Raw genomic sequence first — 23213 nt, 5'->3', positions numbered from 1 at the left:
TGTGAGGATAAAACAATAAATGTAAAAGCTTACTGGCCAGCCCCGTGGCTCATTAGGCTAATCCTCTGCCTGCGGTGCCAGGACTCCAGGTTCTAGTACTGGTTGGGGCGCTGGTTCTGTCCCGGTTGCTCCTCTTCCAGTTCAGCTCTCTGCTGTGGCCCAGGAGGGCAGTGAAGGATGGCCCAAGTGCTTGGGCCCTGCACCCACATGGGAGTCCAGGAGGAAGCACGTGGCTCCTGGCTTCAGATCGGCGCAGCACACTGGCCATAGCAGCCATTTGGGGGGTGAACCAATGGAAGGAAGACCTTTCTTTGTGTCTCTCTCTCTCTCACTGTCTAACTCTGCCTGTCAGAAAAAAAAAAGCTTACTGAAGGGCTTAATGCAGGGTCAGGACTCAACACCGTTATTAATATCATCTACTGATGTTATTGTTGGAAAGATTAAATGAGCTAATGCTTGAGTAACCCACCCTGATGAATGCTGACGTCTCCCCTCTAAGGAGGGATTGTTCCAACAAAATCCGCACATGAACAAACTTCTGTGGATTGAGTCTGACCTTTAAAATCTGCCCTTCTCAGGGCAAACATTCAGACTGATGGTTAAGATACAGGTTAGGATGCCTGCAACTCCTATTGGAGTGCCTAGATACAAATTATAGCTTTGCTTCTGATCCAGCTTCCTGCTAATGTACAACCCAGGAGACAGTGGTGATGGCAGTAGTTGGGTCCCTGTCACTCATGTAGGAAACTTGGGTTGACTTTCTAGCTTCTAGATCTGGCCTGTCCCAGCCTACCTCAGCCATTGCAGGCACTGGGGGTGGGGGTGGGGTTTTAGCAGAGGATGGGGAGCTCATTGTCTCTCAAATAATTTTTTAAATGATCAGATCTTCCCCCTCCTCTGATATCTCTTAATCTCTCTACACACACACGCACACACACACACACGTATATATATATATTTGTACGTACAGGTGCTCCTCAATTTATGATAAGGTTTCAATCCATCATATATCTCAAATGCATTTTTTAAAAGATTTGTTTATTTGAAAGAGTTACAGAGAGGCAGAGAGAGAGAGAGAGAGAGAGAGAGAGAGAGAGAGGTCTTCCATCCACTGGTTCACTCCTTAAATGGCTGAAACAGCCAGAGCTGGGCCAATCTGAAGCCAGGAGCCAGAAGCTTCTTCTGGGTCTCCCACATGGGTGCAGGGGCCCAAGGACTTGGGTCATCTGCTGCTGCTTTCCCAGGCCATAGCAGGGAGCTAGCTCAGAAGTGTAGTAGCTAGAACTCAAACCGGCACCCTTACAGAATGCCAGCCCTGCAGGCAGCAGCTTTACCTGCTGTGCCACAGCTCCAGCCCCTAAAATACATTTAATAACCTGGTAAACCCATTACAAAGTCCAAAACTCCTGTGTAGAACCATCATAAGCCAGGGCCCAGGGGCCATATGTCATCACTAGCTGTCTCCCCGTGTCTTTCTGTCTCTGACTTCATCTGTCAGCCTCTCTTCCCACTCCTTCTGCAGCCCAGAAACCAGGAGAGGAGAAAGCTGAAGAAGCCAGGGGTGCTCCTCAGGCACCAGAACCTGCCCCACCCCTGGCCCACTGCCCACCGGAGCCTGGGCCTCTGCCCTTTCCCACGGCTCGCCCTGCCTTGGCCAGACCTCTCCAAAGCCCATTCTAGGGCAAACCCCCCTGGAGACAAACAGGAGGGGAGGAGCAGACGGCTGGCTGAGGCGTTCAGAGTCACAAATTTAGCCTGGGACAGAGACGGCAGCCAGGGGCGGCTCCCTGGTCTGGCCCCGGCTCCCTGGACATGCTTGTGGTTAATGGTGCCCCAGCTGAGTTTCAGGGAAGGGGACTGTGGAACCAACCCCTCCCTTCCCCAGCCCACCCTTGTCTGTCCCAGACATCTTTCCTTCCTCCATCCAAAATATGTACTGAAAGCTGTATGGATGAGGTCCAGGTAGGCACTGGGAATCCAGACATGAGAAGTTCCCGCCCCCATCAACCTCCCTATTCCGGAGCAGACCAGTAGGGAGCATGATGCGGTTCCTTGCAAGGCGCACGCACGCACTGGGACCTTGCACAGCCTGAGTAACTGGCACACTAAGGTCATTTACTGGAGGAAGTTGAGGCTGAACATGTTGAAACAATTTGCCTGGCTTACACTTGAACTCCAGTGTGTCTGGCTCAGCCTCTCTCAGAAGACATCACCGACACATGTACTTCCTTGCCCTCGGATGCCCCATGAACTTCTTGTAGGGAGGGGTTCTTTTGTCTTTTCTTCCTTCCGCTATTGGGCTGCTCCTCCGGGTTCAGTGAGAGTGTGAGTGAGGGGCATTTTCCCTCCATCTTGTGGGTTGACAAGTGAGTGTCTCTGCTCTTCCTCACATTTCCCAGGTCAAAAGGGGGCTCAGGGTGCACCTGGCCTGCCGGGGTCTCCTGGCCAGAAGGGAGCCACGGGAGCTGCAGGAAACAATGGAGCCACAGGTACGGTCGCTGCCTCCTGGCCCCATCATCTTTTACTACACTGTGTCCAGGCTGGGCTCTGAATTCCCTTTCCCTTTCAGGTGCTCCAGGTCCCCAAGGCCCACCTGGCATCAAGGGAGAGAAAGGTAAGCAAAGGCTGTGTGTGTGTACAGGGGCACCCAGTGGGCTTGCTCAGTGTGACAGCTGTGGGCTGTAGCCAGGGACCCACGCCAGGGTCCAGACCCCCAAAGGGAGGCTGCCTGGCAGGAGGGCACCTGTGGGCTGATTGGCAGGGTGGGCGGGAAGGGTGTGGGAGCCACTGCAGTCTCCTCCCTGTGCACACCCCCAGAGAAAGTCAAGCTCTGTAGTCCAGCAAGGACTGCGCGTCTGTCAGACGTGTCTCTGTGGCTCTGACAACATCCCCCTGCCTTGGTGAATCCCAGTTTCTCTGCCTATAAAATGGGGTGAGAGAGCTCCAGAGAATTTCTGGAGATCATGATTTAAAGCCCATCATCATTACTGGGAAAGCATTGGTTCACCTAAACCTGCCCAGCCAGGGACTTGGAGCTGTCCCTCGCGGGGACAGCAGGCTCTGCAGCTGATCCAGCCTACTCTGCCCTGCACTTGGACCATGCGTTCCAGTTCCCTGAGGGGCTGGGGCTGCTGAGACCCTGGCCAGAGACGGAGCCGAGGCAAAGGAATTACAAGGAAGGGCACTGACGCAGACCTGGCTGCACAGGCAGAGAGCAAACAGCGGCAGCTACAGAGAGGACCCCTGTTAGGAGGGAAGATCTCCCTCGAGGAGCTGATTCGGGGGGTGAGCAGAAGGGACCCCTGAGAGCTTCTTGCTCTAAGTCTGTCTCCCGGCAGCATTTTCGGTGCACACACATGCACTCACATGCACGCAGCCACACCCTCACGTGCACGCCAACACACACCAGCACCATCATGTACACACACACACACACACTCGCAGCCTGGGGGAGCTTGGAGCAGACCATCGGGGCTGCCTTCCTCCCCCTTCTGCCCACAGAGAGAGTCCGAGGGAGGCGGAGTGGGATCCACAGCTCTCCAGATGGGAGACACTGAGTCTTGCCCCTCTGGAGCCTGCCCCTCTCTCCAGGACCCTGCCTGGTGTGCATGTGACACAGGCTCCTGCCTGGGGCTCACAGCAGGGCCATGCAGTCTCTCCAACACCCAGCTACCCTGCCTTCAGCTCCAGGCCTCCACGGACCTCACGTACATACCCAGAGCCCAGAAGCAGGCTGCAGGGGATGCACAAGAAATGCATCAACTCTGCCTCCCCCCGCCCAACTTCTGCTGGGTGCATCCCTGACCCAATCCCCTCAACTGGCCACACCCAGCAAAGCTCTGTAATCCATCAGCTCCTGTGGGGCCTCTCTCAACCCAGCCCCTTCATCTTCCGCTCTTTCCCCTCCCTCCTTTCTCATGCTCCCTCCTGTATCCCCCCAGTTTCCCATCACACCATGTCTGTCCTGTACCCGTCCCTCCTCCACATGATATCCCCTCCCCCTGGGGACACACCCTCTGGTCTGTGCTCCCTACTAGGTTACCTGGACTGGGCAGAGGGACACATTATTTCTCAATTCCACAAGCTGTGCACCTGCCCAGGACTGGCTGGCCATCACCAAGCTGGTTTTACAGATGAGGAAATCCTGGTGTGGCTTTTCACAGCCGTCCTGCGTGTCGCGTGCAGAGCTGTAATTCATGTGGACTTGCCTCTCCTGAAGTCTTTTTGCACCAATGCATCCCCAGGCTGTTCCATGCACTGGGAGGAAAATAAATGCTGCCTGGGCTTGCCAAAGACTCTGCTGTGTGTGTGAGTGTGTGTGTGTGTGCATGTGTGTGTGTGTGTCTCTGAAAGAGAGTGGGAGAGAAAGGGCCAGTGCTCTCTTGCTGGGTGCTTGCCCTCCTCGGAGGCTCTGGAAGATGAGCTGCTTGAGCCGAGATCACAATGACTGAGCCTCTCTCTTCTTCTTCACAGGCTTCCAAGGACCCCAGGGTCCACGAGGGCAGCCAGGAGTCCCCGGTAACTCGCGCTTCCCCTGCTTGTTGTCAGCGATGCCCTGCCTGGGGCACTGGGGCTGCTGCCCTCCCGAGTCCTCACGCCAAAGCCCCTCCCTGGCTCCAGTGGGTTATGCCTTCCCCACCGTTGTCTTCTCTTGAGCCTTCTGCTTTGTCAGGACCACCCAAGAGATGAGCTAATACAAGCCCCAGACTTCCCGGGGCAGGGGAGAGCCCTCGTCCCTTCCCTCCAAATGCTTCCTGCCCCCCAGAGCACAGGGGAGCCCCCCTCACTGCCATTCTCTTTGCAGGTGCTCCAGGGCCCCAAGGAGAGAAGGGCAGCCAGGGCGGTGGGGGCCTCATGGGCCTCAAAGGGGAACCAGGAGCGAAGGGAGACAGAGGAGACCCAGGCCTCCCAGGTAAGGGCAGCTCTGGGGGAGTCGGGGCTCACTGGATGGCACGTAGTAGCTGGGGCCTGAACTGTGCCACTCAGGTATGCTCAGTGCCCACTGAAGGCAAGGCTGTGCCCAGCCCCCAGGCTGCCCCCAGGCACTGCATGTGATCTCGTCTTTCCAGGCGAGCAAAGGACAGGATGCGGTGTGAGAGGGAGGGCACTGTCACTGTAGGCATAACTTGTCCCTTGAGGCAGTGGGGGGCATAGGCAGGACCAGGGGCTCAGGAAGGAAGGAGAGGGACCCAAGAAAGCAGGCCTGTGGTGGCAGGGGGGGGGCACCTTAGAAGGAAGACTGGCAATGAAGGTAAGGGGGTTGGCTCCAGACGCTCAGATCCCCCATCAAGAGCAGGTGCTATCTCTCCAGCAGGGGTCCTGTGTAAGAACCATCAGGGCTTGCTCAGAATCTGGACTGAGCCCCAGAGTTTGTGTTTTAAATGCCCTCGAAGGCTAAGGCGTCCTACTCAGAAACTCGGTCCTGGGGGCCCTGGATTTGACCAAGCCCCTTTGCTCCCTGGACAGCTACACGGTGCAGTGGGGGAGGTGGGGAGCCAGGCCAGCTTGGCTTCCATCCCCGCTCCATCTCTTGTTCACCTGTGTGATGAGGTACAAGAGCGGCCATTGGATTACAACAATAATAATTAAGCCACACAGATTTTGCAGGACAGTTCTGGGGGTTAGAGGCTGTTTTCAAACTGTCTGCCACATGGCAGGCACTGAATAAATAATAACTGTCATTAGTTCTTAGTAGCAGTGCTAGCTGTCCTGTACGGTGGAAAGGGAAGGACTTGGGTTGCTAGATTCTTCCGCCAATGACTTCATCTCTCTGAGCCTCAAGGTACTTGCTTATGAATGGGGAATAATACACCACTCTTTAATGAGAGAACATTGTTTTTTTAAAGATTTATTTATTTATTTGAAAGTTGGAGCTACAGAGAGAGAGAGAGAGAGAATCTTCTCTCCACTGGTTCACTTCCCCAAATAGCCACAACAGCCAGGGCTGAGCCAGGCTGAAGCCAGGAGCCAGGAGCTTCATTCAGGTCTCCCACATGAGTGGCAGGGGCCCAAACACTTGGGCCATCTGCTGCTGCTTTTCAAAGGTGCATTAGCAGGAAGTTGGATCAGAAGTGGAACAGCTGGAACTCAAACCGATGTCCATATGGGATGCCAGTGTCACAGGCAGCAGCTTTACCCCTACGCCGCAACGCTGGTCCAGATAAAGGATAATTGTAACAGGGATAAAAGACGTGTAACATCACTTAGGGATTATTTGCATTATAAGAAATGAGGCGAAGACTCAATCAGGGATTCGGAGCGGCAAGATGGCGGAATAGGAAGGGAGCACATTGATAGTTCAGCAAGACACACAGGTTAATAAAAGTGGAGATACTGCAGGGTCAAGGAAGAGTAGGGGAAGAAACAGCAGCGGAAACTCTTCCGGAACTAGTGATTCACAGTGGACCTGCGTGGAGAGCATGGAAGCCCAAGTTCGGGACACCAGCAGCAGACTCAACGCACCAGCGCTGGAACGCGAGGTGAGCCGAACCTCAATAGCCCGAGATACCAGCGGGCAAGCAGAAAGAGGAGACTAGAGGGAACGAGGCTTGAAACTCCGTGGGGAAAAGCTCACCAGGCTAACTAGAAGAGAGAGAGGAAAAAAAAAAAAGTGACCGATACGGACACGAGTTTCTCTCTCTCCGCTCACCCCTCAAAGGCGAGCAAGACAAAGAGCAGGCGCCATTTTGGACATACGTCATAAGCAGGGCGACCTCAGGTCTGCACCGGCCCTGAGCCTAGCAGAAAAACCTGACTCTGGGGGGAGGGGTGAAATAACAGGAGATTAGCATCTAACTTGGCAACCCAGTGGGAGACTGCAGGAGAATTGGAGCCCACACTGAGGGCAGCAGAGATTCCCTGTGTGGTCCTTGGGAAAGAGCTTCTGATCTCTGGCTCCTGTGGGTATATCATTCGCCTGCTAACTACCTCCAAGTACGTTCAGCTGTGTGGAATTACTTCCCTTTTGAATCAAAAAAAAAAAAAAAAAAGAGAGAGAGAGATTTACCACGCCTAACCTGGGAGTGTCATCTTTGACACACCCTCAGCCCTGAGGAACCAAACACAGCTCTCAGGCCACACTTATCTCAAGCCTCTAAGGCTCCACCGAAAGCAGACAGTCCACTTAATATAGAACCATAGTGTAACAAGAAAAAACACCACAGTGAAGAAACCAAATTTCTCCAACATGCCATACAACAAACGCAAAAACCGAGGTAACAAGAACAAGGAAGACACCATGACGCCCCCAAATGAAAAAACACCCCAATTCAAGATTATGAAGATGATGAGATAGAAGAAATGCAAGAAGCAGACCTCAAAAAATTGATAAGAACATTAAGAAGTTCTCAAAAACAAATTCTTGAACTACAGAAATCCTTAATGGACAAGATAGAAAATCTCTCTCGTGAAAATGAAATATTAAGGAGGAATCAAAATGAAATGAAACAACTAGTAGAACATGAAACTGTGATAGTGACAAAAAACCACAATGAAATGAAGAACTCAATAGATCAAATGACAAACACATTAGAGAGCCTTAAAAACAGAATGGGCAAAGCAGAAGAGAGAATATCAGACTTAGAAGACAGAGAACAGGAAAGGAAACAGGCAAACCAAAGAAAAGAAGAAGAAATTAGAAATCTAAAAAATATTGTTGGGAATCTACAGGATACTATTAAAAAACCTAATATTCGGGTTCTAGGAGTTCCTGAAGGCATGGAGAGTAAGAAAGGATTAGAAGGCATTTTCAGTGAGATACTAGCAGAAAATTTCCCAGGTTTGGAGAAGGACAGAGGCATCTTAGTACAGGAAGCTTATAGAACCCCTAATAAACATGACCAAAAGAGATCCTCACCACGACACATTGTAATCAAACTCACCACAGTGAAACATAAAGAAAAGATTCTAAAAGGTGCAAGAGAGAAACGTCAGATTACTCTCAGAGGATCTCCAATTAGACTCACAGCAGACTTCTCATCAGAAACCCTACAAGCTAGAAGGGAATGGCGAGATATAGCCCAGGTACTAAGAGAGAAAAACTGCCAGCCCAGAATATTATATCCTGCAAAGCTCTCATTTGTGAATGAAGGTGAAATTAAGACTTTTCATAGCAAACAGAAACTGAAAGAATTTGTTGCCACTCATCCTGCCCTGCAAAAGATGCTTAAAGATGTGTTACACACAGAAACACAGAAACATGGTCACCAATATGAAAGAAGGTAAAGGAAGGAAACCTCACAGCAAAAGATCATAGGAAGCTCAATTTCTCTTTGACATAGAATTACACTCTGATGCTCTGTTAAAGCAATGTGTTAAAGTAATCTAAAAACAAAAAGCAATTCAAATCAATTGGCAATCTACAAAAAGAGTTAAAGATTTTAAAAGCTATTATTAAAATTGCTATATTGGTCTATTATGCTATGTTATATGTGTGTACATATTGTATGTCCACATAGGAAATTTTATTAAGAGTTTTATTTTAAATGGCTTATAGATAAGATTGTCCATATTTTAAGCTGCTAAAATCAATCAAAGATACATTTTAATTTGTGTGACCTGAATCTGTGTATCATATGTTTTAAACTTGTTGGTAGAAAGAAACTAAAAACATTTTACATGGTTGTACTTAAGTTTACTGGCTAAACAATCTACACCATGTTAGATATTTAAGAGGTGTTTTCAAATACATGATTCTTAAAATTTATAGAAGGCATTGGACCTTCTGGTAAATGTTTTCTTAAGTTGTTATCTAATGGTTGAAACTGTTTGCTAAGTATTCATGTGATATTGCTATTGTCAGCAAGCGATCTAGGACTTGCTCCCTCATTTCTCTATTCTAAGCCCAACTTGTTCTTTCATTTCTCTATTCTCTTCAAGGTAGGAAACTAATTCTACTATAAAGGAATCTGTAGGACACACAATTTAATCTTTAGACCTTATAAAAGAGATGGCTAACATTTTTCTGTAATAGCATAGCCAAAATAAGAATTTAAATAATAATCTCATAGCTAGATTCACTTCGCCATCAGCAAAGTATACAGTAAGTAGAAAAAACCTCCCTTTCAGACAAAAGGGAAAGAAAGTTTTAAAGTAAGAATATAATTTTCCTCATGGGCATTGTCTACCTTAGAAAAACTACTACAGAACATGCCTGTGACTATAGACTTGTAGTTCAGGCCACAGAAGATTAGAGATGGGATACGGGCACTCCCTTGACTTGCATCCTCTGGTCTGCTTTAACACAAACCAGGAGGAAAAGAAAGCTAGGCATCAAAAGCAATGGGTGGCAGGCCTATTAATGGCTGATCTGTACAGTGATCTGCCCTCAAGGAGACCCAACAGGCCAGTCCACTGCAGTGGCTTTCAATGTGGTAAGCCTGGGCTTCAGCAGAAGTCAGCTTGTGAAGAGCCCTGGCAGCTCTGCCAAGAGTTGGATCACTGGAAATGGACCTGCCCTGGAGTCGAAGGATGCCCAGGTCAGAGCCACAGATCTTATTGGCTCTAAGCTGAAAAGCCCTTCACTCAGCCCAACTTCCAAAGTGACCACTGCAGCTGAGGGTATGGTCAAGTAGGGTCAGCAACATTGCAGGCAGAACTGTAAATTTCTTGTTAGAGATGCCACCTGCCTTTACCTGGCCAGCTCTCCTCCCAGCCCAGCCAAGTAATGAAAGTCAACAGAGTGCCTTCCCCTAGGAGGTTCACACCTCCCTTAGGATATACCCCATGTGAAGAGATAGATAGGTCTGGGCCTCTTAACTTACAAGGCCTAAAGCCCACCAGATTATTATCAAGCCCCTTCTATCAGGTTCTATTTGCCTCTCAATCAGAAAACTTAATTGTAGCTTAGACAGCACCTTTCTTAGCACATCTAATAATGACTCTGTCCTTTGTTCTAGACCCTGTCTAGCACACTTGGGCCTCATTCCTTTGTAATCATAACCTCTACTCTACCACCAATGGCTCTACTCCCAACCTGTGTGTACTGATGGTCCTCTTCCCCACTTAATGCTGTATAATTGTTCAAACCTGGTAAATGCCACTCTTAGGATCATTGGTTACTATCCTCACTCTGTCTTTTATGACCTTGTCTAAATATGATCAGAGTCGGCAAACTTGGAAGGCTTCCATAGCCTTGGCAACTCATGACGACAGCCTAGGATGGTTACTGGCGCCATAAACTAGAGTGTCAATTTGTTGGGTCAACAACAAGAGCCACTGTGCACTTGCTCCTCATGTGGGATCTCTGTCCTTAATGTGCTGTACATTGTGATTTAATGCTATAACTAGTACTCAAACAGTATGTTTCACTTTGTGTTTCTATGTGGGTGAAAACTGTTGAAATCTTTATACTAAATTGATCTTCTGTTTATAAAGAGAATTGAAAATGAATCTTGATGTGAATGGAAGGGGAGAGGGAGCGGGAGAGGGGAGGGTTGTGGGTGGGAGGGAAGTTATGGGAGGGGGAAGCCATTGTAATCCATAAGCTGTACACTGGAAATTTATATTCATTAAATAAAAGTTAAAAATAAAATAAAATAAAATAAAATAAAATAAAATGAGGCATGCTTGCCCTCGCAGGCATATGTCACCTCCTCAAATTCTTCCAAGTTCCACGTGAGGCAGAAAATAAACTTGCTCTGAGACTCGTCCCAAAGCCAGCATGTTGCAGGGCTCCTTGCAGTGGAAAAGGGAGACTCCCACTTTCTGGAGACTCCTGGAGAAGGGGCAACAGCCAGGCCTTTGCCCTGCAGCCTGAGTCCAAGCCGTGGTATTTCTGCCCCAGGGCTGGAGCACAGCCAGAAGAAAGGTGTGGAGCCCACGCGCAGCTGCGAGCCTGGAAGCCCTGTGTTCGAGAGGGGAAATGCTCCAATTTCAGTTCTTCTGAAAGCAGGGGGCCAACCCACCCCTCCTCTTCCCAAATTTCCTCTCTCAAGATCATGAGATCACAGCTTCCCGCTGCTTGCCCAATCCACTGGCGGTGACTGGGGCCAGTACAGCTGGGACGGACCTCACCCCAGGAGTCTGCAGTTTTACCCACGGCCTCCACCCCAGCGGTTTTGCCATTTCAACCCCAGGGTAGTTCCTGGGAAAGGCTGTCTTCCTCATCCCACCTTGGGGCTGTGCCTGGGAGACTCCGGAGTCAGAAGGAGCTGTGCTGCCTTGTTGGGAGCCACAGCCCGGTCCTGGCACTGATGTCACACTGTCCTGCCTCCCAGAGTTGTCCCTCCCATGCGAACCTGGGAGCTGCAGGAATGTGCATGCAAGCCACACCATGCTGCAGAGACCTCACACAGTCAGGCCACCTTGCTTTCTGCCCAGGACCATGAGGCATCAAGAAATTCCACCAGGGCAGTTAATTTCCCAACCCTTCTAACAGGCGCCGTTGGACCCTTCTCCAAAATCAGCATGGAAGCACCGAGAACGGCCTTCAACCTGTTTGCACCTTATGCTCTGATAGGAGACAGCAGCTTGAACCAAGTTCTTTAGGAGTGCCCTATTTTCCATCAAGGAACCATCCATCCTCCAAGATCCAACCATCCCAAAGAGTCCAATTCCCCAGGATTTCATCTAAATTCACTCAAAACTCAGCCTTGGGAAGGTCTTTTGCTAAGTCACAGGAGAGACAGCTGCACCCTCTCCAGCGCCAATCTTGCCCAGAAGGATTATGGGAGCAGTACGTGCTTTTCAACAACCTTCCATCCCAGTACCCCTCCCCGAGGGCCCCAGAGGGGAGCCATTTCTGCTTAGCCCTTCACCCGGCTCCAAGCTCTGGGGGTGTGGAGTTTCACATCCCCTCCCCTGGCTGGAGGAGGCCTCCAGCAGCTTCCTCAGCACTGACCAGCCATCCTCGTAGGCTGCTGATGGGAGAACGCTGTGTGCTGGGGCCCCCGAGGACTATGCAGCCCCCTCCCCAGCCCAGCTTACGGTTTGGGAAGGAGACCCAGAACCCCGTCCCCAGGAAATTGATATGCGCCAGGCACTGACAGGAGAGGAGGAGGGAACAATGGAGGACTCAGGAGAGGACGGGCTGGACGAGGCCTGAATGCTGATGACAAGTGGAAAATTTGAAATCTTGGGCACCAGGAAAGCCAGTGTCTGACGGCTGGCTGGAGTAGGAGACGCTGCAAAACTTTCTCTCCTTTGGGGCCTCAAAGCTGCTGGTCTGAGGATTGGGGACCTGCTTTCTAGAATGTTCAGATTGCAACTTGAAAGGCTTTGAAGAGTAATTTCCCAACTGCTGACACGGGCAGGGCACGTCGTGGTGCAGTGGGTTAAGTCACTGCGGGGGACACCCATGCCCCATAGGGAGTGCCACTGCAAGTCCCAGCTGCTGCTCTCTGATCCAGCTCCCTGCTCACGCACCTGGGAAGCAGCAGATGATGGCTCAAGTACATGACTCCTTGCCATCCACGTAGCCGACCTGGATGGAGCTCCCAGCTCCCAGCTCCTGCCCTGCCCAGACTGGGCTGTTTGGGGCATTTGGGTAGTTGGGGTGACATCTTAATTCCCTCCTCCCCACTTTCAAATAAACACATATGGTTATAAAATAAAATAAATCAACTGGACAGTGCTGGGTGAGGCTGGGCTGTAGCCCCTTCTGAAAGGACCAAGACTCTGACCAGGGCCCTGAGAACTGAGCTGTGGTCCATCGGCTGTGCCCAGTCACCTTGACAGCTCCTTACACTGGGGCAAGGCAGGTGTGCTCCTGGAAGACACCAACGGTATCTTTCATTTCCGGGGTCCAGGCAGGAGCTCAAGGTGTTCCAAGTTGGGGATTTGGCTGAAACTCCTCCCTCTCAGATCTGATGGTGATCCCCCCGGTTTTTCAGGGAGCAAAGGAGATGTGGGCATGAAAGGAGACACAGGAGCCATGGGGCCCCCTGGGCCCCCAGGAAGCAAAGGTGACTCTGGGAAGCCAGGCCCACAAGGTAAGAGGCCACTGATGCGCAATTATTACCTTATTTTCTGTGGCAGGCTGGGCCAAGGAGGTGGCGGGAGCAATTCCTGAAAGTTCTTCTTCATTTTAGGTTTAGTTGGATTGCCCGGAGCCAAAGGAGATCAAGGTAAGCGCTGTGGACATCTGGGAGGAGTCAAGTTGAGGACCCACCTCCACCACTTTCCATGTCACTGTGGTGTGAACCCAGAGCATCTGGGGTTTGTTAAAACTCTGGCCCTCTCCTGGGAGGACCAGAGGTGCTGCTGGCAGAGGCTGAAGTGACATCCCTCAGCCATCCAGGGTGTCCCACCCAGGGACACTAACACATCGTCAAGTCCCTGTGTGTTGCAGTAAATGGGAAAAGACTCACCCGCCTGCTACTAATGAGGCTAGCTCTAAAGACCCACTGCTAGAACTGCCCAGGGCTCTGTAGGGTGTGAGACAGCATCTCTACCTCTTGCTGCTAATGACAGAGGCAAGGCATGGGCTCGGGGGATGGCAGGACTTCTGCCCACCGCCGCTAGTCCTACAGCTGCCCCTTCCTTTGCAGGTCACTCTGGAGTGCCTGGGGTTCCCGGCATTCCTGGCGTAGCAGGACCCTCAGGTGCCAAGGGTGAGCCTGGCAGCAGTGGCCCCATGGGGCCAAAAGGTGAGCTCCTGGGTCCTGCCCGGGTGAATGGACAGAGGGCTAAGGGACACGGCTGGCCTGGCCTTTACACCCCCTATCTTGCCTTCCATTTTCCAGGCTCCCCGGGAAGTCCAGGGATCCCAGGAGTTGCAGGACCCAAAGGAAGCAAGGGGGACACAGGTAACAGGGTGTGAGTGCATGTGTGTGAGCATGTGTGTGTGTGTGTGTGGGGGGTGGTATTATAGGTGTAATACAGGGTGTAGAGGTGGATGAAGAGGGGGCTTTCCAGAGGCCTACAGTGGGAGGGCCCTGGCCTATGAGGCTCCCTGATTAAGGGGGGTACTTTCTTCTGCCAGGACCCCTTGAGCCCAGGCCCTGGGGTTGTGCTGCCTGTGCTCAGGGTTCCTGGAAAGCCTTGAGTGCCAACACCAAGCCTTAGGGGTGACTTCTTAATTCCAGCAGCCCACATAGGCATGATGGATCACGTTTTTGGTTTGGGGCATTTGATAATCACCGCTCATGTAGAGTCGCACGGGTTTGCCACCAAAGTCCAAATGTGTGCCTTGATGTGATAGCTGGTGGTCCACATGGGCATCTCAGAGAAGTCCCATGGGGCCATAAAGGGCCTAAGCTTAGCCAGGTCTGGACCCCTTCCTGCAGTCGTGGGCTAGAGGACCTCTGGAGAGATTGGATTTGAAAGTATTTGAAGGGAGAGAAAGAGGAGTGGGTGGCAGGTGACAGCCAGATCTTCCCATCATGGAAGATGATGCACACCCATGAATGTCAGGGCCTTGGTATTCCCCAAACCAAAGCTACCATGGTGATTGTCCTGTTTTGATATATAACAAGCTGGGTTTTCAAACTGATGTGCTTCCCATCTTGTAAATAAAGTCATTAATCTCTCAGGAGAGTGTCTAACCCCTTCGGATGATAACAGAGTTCACACAGGCTTGATCTAGGCGACAAGTGAAAAGTGAGAAGTTCACTTGTGAATAGCAGTGCCTCTGGGGCAGGCAGTAGGCTTAGGACTTTACTCCTATGATCCGAGTTCACCCACCCTGACTCCTGGGTTTTCTCAGCCCTCTCAGAGAGGCAGAACTGTGACACTCAGAGTCTCACGGTTGGCAGCCACTGAACCCAAGAGTGAACCCTAAAGTCGTCTCAAAGCCGTGCTTCCTCAAATGTTTCTGTGTGGAACCACAGGAAGTGACTCTACTTTGTTGTATAAGATAACATTGGCTGTGACCCTACCCTTGCACTGCCACCCCCTGGCTCTGTCACCAAACCTTCCTCTCTTGAGCAACAGTCACTAGCGTGCCCCAACCCACTCAGGTGGACCAGCTGCCCCTGTTGGCACTGAGGAAGAGGATCCAATTTAGATGAAAGAAAACCAGGAGGAAACTCCGTCCATCGTGCCAAGAGGAGAAACACCACTTTTGCAAGCAGGGCGGACACCCAGTAGGGATTGGTCTACTTCGACCTGAGAGAGTGTCAAGCTTTTTTCCAACCCCCAAACTTGGCTTTTCCAACCCTTTCTCTTTGAAAAGATTGCAAAAGAAAAAGCAAATTCCAGCTCTGAATCCCTTAGTGACTTTGGAAATTAAGGCAGGACTCCCCTTCAAGATTTACCGTTTCCACTGCATGAAATGTTAGAAGCAGCCAGAACGTTTATGCTTCACCACACCAGTCTGATCAGAATTCTTCCTCTCACTGTCTAAAATATAACAATCTGGATATTCCGTGCCAATTTTTTCTTCTGCAGGCAAAACCAAGGTGAGAATAAGTTGATATTCATTTTCTCATCTGGATTTTAAAATGTTTTACCTTAAAGATAGGCAGCAAAGATAATCCACATAGCAGTTAAGCCCCATATCATGAATGCTGTTAATTCAGTTTCTCATATCCAAGTACAGGGGTGGTTCGAGAATCCATTAAATTCTACCAAGTCAGACTACAAAACTGTCACTTACAAACTCTTCCTCATTTTCCTCTTAATTTCTTAGAGACATCCGCAGAAGTCCTCACATTCCCCAATTCGGGGTGGCCTAGCCGCCACCTCCTTCTTGCTACTTAGTTCAATTCCTCAGTTGCCAAGATGAATCCTAAAATTCCCCAGTTACACCTCACCTGTGAGGTTACTAATATTCTAGAAATGTCTACAACTTAGCTCAGCATCAGGATGCCTGAGCCTCTCCTGACCGGCTGTACCTCTGTTTCCTCCTCTGTGGCATGTGAGTCCCTCAGAGTGGCCAGGGTCCAGCCCACTCAGCAGCAATCTGGGCTTGAAACTGGCCACTTCATCTTGGACTTGAACAATCGAAGCTTTAGTTGGAGTATCAGCTAAACGCCAGGCGAGAGGAAGGCGTGCACTTTCTAACTCAACAGACCACTTTCTGGGGTGAAAATCGATTCTCTAAAAACTCCTTGCCCTTACATATATGGGGCCCTCTAAGTTTAGCAGTTTCAAAAAGCCACTTTGCTTTACTCTGCATCCTGTGAGTTTTTTTTTTTTTAAAGATTTATTCATTCGAAAGCTAGAATGACAGAAAGAGAAAGGGAAAGAATGAGAGAGAGAGAGAGAGAGAGAGAGAGAGAGAGAGAGAGAGAGAGAGAAGGAGAGATGTTCCACTTCCTGGCTCACTTCTCCAAATGGCCACAACAGCCAGGTCTGAGCCAGGCTGAAACCAGAAGCCAGAAACTCCCTCCTGGTCTCCCACATGGGTGACAGGGACTCAAGTACTTGGGCCATCATTTGCTGTCTTTCCAGACAGGCACATTAGCAGGGCGCTAGATCAGAACAGAGTAAGCAGAATTTGAACTTGTGCTCCAATATGGGACATCAGAGATCCAAGCAGTGGCTTGATCTCTGCTCCACATCACCGGCCCCTCTCTAGTGTCATTTCAGAACTTGCCAGTCTAGGTCCTGGCTTTCAGCAAGTTTTTGTCTAATGTGCAGGGCCGACCTGGGAAGAATACTGCCTTGATTTACAGTGAAGCAATTACATGTCCCTGCACCAGTTAGTCAATGCACAGCCTCTCAGCCAGAGTCCTCTTAGTCCAGAGAGTCTTGGAGAGAAATCACACAAAACGAAATTCTTCTTTCCTCCCCCTGTAGATGGGCATTTTGAAGGCAACACTGACACCCAGGAAGCACACACCAGAGGGCGCCTTATCAAGGGCCAATCTCTGCCCTCTAGAACCCTGGTTCTGGGCACTCAGTCTTGGGAGGAGCCATGAGCTCCTGCAGGGCCAGGAAGGCTGTTTGGAGGAGGTGGGCTGTGAGCTGGTCCCTAAAGAAGGAGTGAGATTTGTTTAGGGCAGTGCCACTCAAAGTGTGGTTGCTGCACCAGGTACATCAGCTTCACCTGGGCACTTGCTAGCAATGTAGATTCTCAGGCCCCCACCCCAGGCCCAAGGAATCAGCTCCAGGTGGGGCCTCACAAGCTGTTTTTTTTTAAACAAGCCTGATCCAGGTGAATTTTTAAAATTTTTATTCATTGATTTCATTTTATTTGGAAGGTAGAAACAGAAACACACACACACACACAGATTTTGCACCCTCCCCAAATGCCCACAACAGCCAAGGCTGGGCCAAGCAGAAGCCAGGAACCCAGAGCTCAACCTAGATCTCCCATGTTGGTGATAGGAACTCAAATGAGCCATCACCTGCTGCCTCCCAGGGTGTGCATTAACAGGAAGCTGGAATCAGAAGCAGAGTGGAGCTTGAATCCAATTCTGATGTAGGAGGCTGGCATCTTAACTGCTCTGCCAGATGGCCTCCCCATACAGAGATCATGATGCACACTGTGGTCTCACCACTCCCCTTCTAAGGGAAAGGGATGACCCAAGGTGTGGGGGGAGAAGTGGGCAATGCAAGCAGAGATGCAGGGAGGAGGGAGTCTGGCATGCTGGTGGAACATGGGTGACTGCAGGGCACGGTAGCAGACTGAGCCTGGGGTACAACCCAAGTCACTATTCCCTCCCATGTGAACCTGGATAATCACTTTGCATTACTGAGTGCCGACTTCCTCCCTGGGGAAGGCAGGGAAGCAGTAGGGTAGCTAAAGGATGGAACAGAGTAATGCATATGCTCTTACCTGCTGGTTTACTCCCCAAATGCCCGTAGTGGCTGGGGGCTGCGCAAAGCTGAAGCCAGGAGCAAGGATCCAGGAATTCCATCTAGGTTTACCATGTGGTTGGCAGGGACCCAACTATTGGAGCCATCGCCTGCTGCCTCCTCGGGTACACATTAGCAAGAAGCTGGAGTCAGAAGCCAGAAAAAGGACTTGAACACAGGCACTCAGCTAAGAGAGGCAGGCCTCCCAAGAGGCATCCTAACTGCTGTGCCAAGTGTGTGCCCCTAGGGAAAGAGCAGGTGCTTGTGCAAATGGCATGGGGCAAGCTGGGGCTTGAGCTGACCTTGAAGGCAACTTCAGGTCTTGGAAGAACCTGCCCCAGCCTCCATTTTGTCCCCATCTCTAAAAGGAGGGGTTGTGGTGTCAGGATGCCCAGTGCCTCCGGCTCCTGGTGCAGTAGCTTGACTCACCGACTGTCCTCCCAAGCAGCACCAGTTGGAGATGCTGCTGAGAGCAGAGGCTCCTCTTGCTCATTTTCTGAGAGGACGTCCTGAAGGACCCACCCTGGGCCTTTGCTTCTTGCCCTCTGCCGACCAGCACCCTGCAGGTGCTTAGGAAGGTCGGGAAGGAGGTGGCAGAGGCAACTCAGGAAGGACTTAGTCCAGACCATGGCCATGAGCAAGACAGAGCGTGCTCTGGTTTCAATGATCCTGGGAGGGCGGCTCTCAGGTAAAACCGGGCTGTGTGTCTAGGGCATGACAGTGAGCACAGTGTCTCCCTCTCATTCCCTTCTGGGAGCTGTCGCTTGAGAGTCCTGGGCTTGCACTGGCCCAAGCTGGTGTAACTGCCTTGGGGAGTCCAGCGGCTCTGAAATAAAATCAATACTGGCACGTAAAATCGAGAGCATGATGCTAAATGAGTACATTGTTATCCTACAGTGACCTAGCAGGTGTGGGGACGGGGGTCTTCCATGACCATTTACTGAATACAGGGGTGAGCAAGAGGCAGGAAGTGGGAAAGGGAAGGAAGGAGGGAGGGAGGAAAGAAGACAGGGAGGGAAGGAAAGGAACAAACTACAGATAGGATCATCAGCTCTCATTGCCATTATTATTTTTCCATCTCCTGGGCATGAGACCCTTTAGCTACATGAATCATAGCCACACTGGGGGCCACAATCAAATAAACCAACAAGTGCTGCTAGAGCACTTGCTACACCAGAGAACGCAGAGCTCCTTGTGGCCTCTGAGACCCCTCGGCTGACTTTTGGGACTCAAGACCACTTCATTTTCAAACTAGCTCCCCATTCACTTCTTATAAGGGCAACGGCAGGTAATGGGGGTGGGATGTAGACCCCGAACCTGGTCAGCGGTGGGCAGGGAAAGCCAGCCAGGCAGTCTGGGGTCTGTGCAGCCCAGACTTCCACCCGGCACATCGCTGTCTCACACTGACACCCCCATCCCCATTCATCTTTAGGCTGTCTCCTGTTACGCTGTGCGAGAGAGGTTTTGAGCAATCGCAGCGAACCGATGTATCTTTCCGTCTGCATTAATCAGACAAAAGCTAGAGGTTGTGTAAGATTAAAAGTGTCTAATATCTAAGTTTTATTATCTTCTCCCCCTTTTCTTTGTTTTGCTCATAGGACTTGAAGGACAGAAAGGAACAAAAGGAGAATCGGGAGTGCCAGGTACAGGGCCAGCATCATTTTAATTTCTCGGGCTGATGCGGGGCGGGTCTTGCTGACTTTCGAGCGCTGCTGTGACCTTCCTCACAAAGCTGGGCAGAGACTCTAGGATTCTGTGCCCCCAGCCCGAAGCCCTCCCTCCCCCTGTGAAACCTGGGAGATGTCAGGAACTCAGTGTCCTGAGGGGTGTAAGGTGTGGGGCAGAGGCGAGGGGTCACCAATGTCAGGTGCGAGTGGCAGCATCAGACTGAGCAGCCAGCACAGAGTGAGACCACCCATTTGGTGTTGGGCTTGTGCTCTGGCCTGTTCTTTGCCTATTTTTGTCCCCTACAGCCCCTTCCCTCCTACTGCAACTGCTTCTCATTAGGTCGTCATCATCACCATCCTCATCGTCCTTGCCTCCCCAGCCCTTGCTGCTAGGTGACGACCGAGCTCAGCACTCCCGACAGCCAGCCCCGAGTGAGCCTGAGGCAGAACACTGCAGATACATGTCACAGCTAGCTCTTCCTTTTAAATGTCTTTGCTTATTTTGGAAAGCAGAGATAGAGATAGAGATAGAGATAGAGATAGAGATAGAGATAGAGATGAGAGAAATAGATGAGAGATAGAGATGGGGGGGGGGGGGGATCCAAGTGCTAGCAAGGACAAGAACCAGGCCATGGGAGTCAAAAGCCAGAAACTCAGCCCAGGTCTCCCATGCATGTGGGTGGCAGCTATCCAACCGCTACCATCCCTGCTTCCTCTCAAGGGTGCACATTCATAGGAATTGAATATTGGGGGCAGCACTGGAACTCGAACCCAGGCACTGTGATACGGGACACCGGAATCCCACACAGAGTCTTGACCATAGCGCCAAATGCCTGCCTCTCCCATGAGCAATGTTTCTCACCAGCTACAAATTCTGTTAAGCCTTTCATTTACTGAAGGATGTATGGAGGCCTAGGAACATTCTAGCAAAGTCTCCCAAGACGGCTAGAACTTCAGCACAATTAGTGGAACCAAATGAGGACCAGCAGTCCCAGGGATTCGGCCAGCCACTTCCACCCTGTGTTCCTGAGACCATGCCTGTGCTGGGGGTTGGGCACCGGCGCAGCCCCCTGGCCAGAGATGCAGGCTGCAGGCTCCAACTGCCACTCACAGGGAAACTTGGCTGTTACAGACAAGCCAGGCACGCCAGGCCAAGGCAGGGTATCTGACGGGTGTGGTCTCCTTTCTCCCAGGCCCTGCAGGTGTGAAGGGAGACATGGGGAGACCTGGGCCAGCAGGCCCCAAGGGAGACATTGGACCAGCTGGTCAGAAGGGAGAGAAAGGTAAGTGTGCTTCTGGCTCGGGGGATCTTAGGAGAGGCCCCCATTTTCAGGGCCCTGGGGACCTTCTGAACCCCAGTGGGTACAGATGTGTTTATTCAGTTGACAACTTGTGTGCTGGGGACTTTCCTGGGCTCAGAGCACACAGCAGTGAAGAACACCCAGGCCCGGCCTCCCCAGGTGCAGATTCATGGCCGTGCCCATCCCTGCCTGTTGGAAACCCCAGTTCCCACGACCAACTAGATCTTTGCATCAAAGAGATGGTCCTGTCTCACTCCATGTCCCTTACCAGTCCAGCCTCCCTCCCTAATCTATCCTCCAGCCTTCCTGCTTCAGCCCCTTTCCTCTTGCTCAGTCACCACGATGTCACTCACAGGAGAAGCTGGAGGGGAGAAGCTGACCCTCTCCTGCCCCACCACCTGCCTGCGCACTGCTGGCAAGGGGGGGGGGGGGCGCGGATCCTGGCTGAGGATTGTGTGTGTTTTTCAGGATCTTCTGGGCAGCAAGGAGAAAAAGGAGAAAGAGGTCAAAAAGGTAATTACCATTTTTGGTGCTGTATTGTAGAATTGTGTGTGTGTTTTATTTTCCATAATCTGAAAACAGAAAGGAAGAGCCTGCATTTACACAATGCTCCAAGGTGCTTCCCTCCCCACTCCCACGTGTGTTTGTACCTAGGCGAGTCCTTCGTCTCCGTCCGAATCACTGGCAGCAGAAACCGTGGCCGGGCTGAGGTTTACTATAACGAAGAATGGGGCACGATTTGTGACGATGACTGGGACAACGCGGATGCCACCGTCTTCTGTCGCATGCTCGGTTTCTCCTCTGGAAGGGCCCTGAGCAGCTATGGAGGGGGTAAGCGACTCGTCAGCCAGCGCCTCTTCCCCGGAGGCCTGACGTGGCTCTCTCTCACTGCTGAGGCATTCGCCAGCCTTTGGTTGCAAGGGACTCTATGTGCTTTCTTCAAAAGAAAAGTATGGGTCCCAAGCAGCTGACGAGTCCTGACGAGTTCTGCAGCTCAGGAGCTGGAGGAGCAGGGCACAAAACAGGCATCCTGAAACGGGATGCAGGCATTCCAGGCACAGTTTTAACTAGTCCCCCTGACTCCTGCCTCTTGTAGCTGTTTGCGAGAGGTGTGAGTGCATCTGAGAAGCAGGAAGACAAGGTGTAGAAGGCATCTGAGGGTCCAGCTTCTTAGCACAGCAGGTTAAACTGGCACCTGCAATGCCAGCATCATGTATGCGCACCAGTTCAAGTCCCAGCTGCTCCACTTCTGACCCAGCTCCCTGCTAATGCACCCGAGAAAGCAGCAGAGGATGGCCCAAGTGCTTGGACCCCTGACACCCACATGGGAAACCCAGATGGACCTCCTGGCTTCAGGTTGGCCCAGCCCTGGCAGTTGGAGCCATTTAGGGAGTGAACTTAGGGAGTGAACTAGCAGATGGAAGATCTTTCTTTCTGTCTCTCTGTGTCTCGTTCTCTCTGTCACTCTTTCAAATAAATAAATAAATCTTTAAAAATGGCATTGGAGAAAGGTGGATGTGGCAGTAGAAATTTGTAGGGAAGAGACTGAAGGCAGAGAAGAGGATATTTCAGAGAGCATGTGGATTAAGTATTGAATATGTAAATGAGGCTTTTATCCAAGGCTGGGGACCAAAACGGAATCAGAGTCACCACAAAGTCAGCAGGTTGGGTCTGCTGGGGGGAGATGGGCCTGCTAGCCCAGAGGGACCACGCAGCTGCTTTGCCTCGGCTCTAATCCCGCCCCCTCTCCTTGCCTTCTCTGCGTCCAGGCACCGGGACCATCTGGCTGGACGACGTTTCCTGCCGCGGGACAGAGGTGAACCTGGCGAGCTGCGGCAAGAGGGAATGGGGCTCCCACAACTGCGGACACAGCGAGGACGCTGGCGTGGACTGCAGCTGACATGGAGGACCTAGGGTCACCGCTCTGCCCGGAGATGTGCTCTGGCTCGCACGCATACGTGGACTGGGAGCCGCTGGGCGGTCTCTGGGGACGGGAAGGCTAATAAAGCTCCGAGCTCTACCTGCAGTGGCGGGGGCTGTGGCTGTGTGCCGGTGAGTTAGCCCCTCCCACCCTCTGCACACCCTCACGGGAGAGCCTCGGCCGATGGCCAGGAGGGAGGAGCAGAGTGAGACGCAGAAGCTGAAGGAGGCTTGGACTCAGAAGCAGTCTTGAGCGCCCCTACGGTCGCTCAGACGCAGCATCCCTGAGGGCCAGCGCTGCCCGCAGCTCGGAGGGCCGCTCCTCGCCCCTCTGGCCGGGCAGCCAATGAAGAGGTGGCTGGCAGCCGGCACCAGGTTGCGTGATGCACGCAAAGGCTACCTTGCAGCCTGAAATTCACTTCTCCTTAGGATGTGAGCCCCACAAATGCAGGAACTTTGGCCCGTTTTTGGTACCCCTGCAGGCACTCAGCTAATATTGATGGAAGGAGTGAATGAATTAAACCAAGCAGGTGGAAGGACTCACCTTTGAGAGGCCTGGCCTGGCTCCCCTCTCCCCTGTCAGGCTTCCCCTGGGATATACAGTCTGCGCAGAATCCCAGAGTGTCTCTCTCACGCTCTCTCT

The 23213-nt window shown here is 51.5% G+C and overlaps 1 protein-coding gene across 1 annotated transcript in view; it reads left to right on the top strand.

The window, feature by feature from the left end:
• MARCO (macrophage receptor with collagenous structure) overlaps window positions 1-22670 on the top strand; it is a 43768-nt gene extending 21098 nt beyond the window's left edge. Inside the window, exons 5-17 of the mRNA XM_062199187.1 lie at window positions 2400-2489; window positions 2570-2614; window positions 4474-4518; window positions 4805-4912; window positions 12831-12929; window positions 13029-13064; window positions 13488-13586; window positions 13683-13745; window positions 19281-19325; window positions 20543-20632; window positions 21119-21163; window positions 21305-21481; window positions 22420-22670. Coding sequence (XP_062055171.1) covers window positions 2400-2489; window positions 2570-2614; window positions 4474-4518; window positions 4805-4912; window positions 12831-12929; window positions 13029-13064; window positions 13488-13586; window positions 13683-13745; window positions 19281-19325; window positions 20543-20632; window positions 21119-21163; window positions 21305-21481; window positions 22420-22550 — 1073 coding nt within the window. The 3' untranslated portion in view covers window positions 22551-22670. The remainder of the gene's footprint in view (window positions 1-2399; window positions 2490-2569; window positions 2615-4473; window positions 4519-4804; window positions 4913-12830; window positions 12930-13028; window positions 13065-13487; window positions 13587-13682; window positions 13746-19280; window positions 19326-20542; window positions 20633-21118; window positions 21164-21304; window positions 21482-22419) is intronic.
• Window positions 22671-23213: the final 543 nt, after the last annotated feature.

The sequence above is a fragment of the Lepus europaeus genome, chromosome 1 (genome assembly GCF_033115175.1).
Source record: "Lepus europaeus isolate LE1 chromosome 1, mLepTim1.pri, whole genome shotgun sequence".
Lineage (NCBI taxonomy): Eukaryota > Metazoa > Chordata > Mammalia > Lagomorpha > Leporidae > Lepus > Lepus europaeus.
This window is presented reverse-complemented; position numbering and strand designations above follow the sequence as displayed.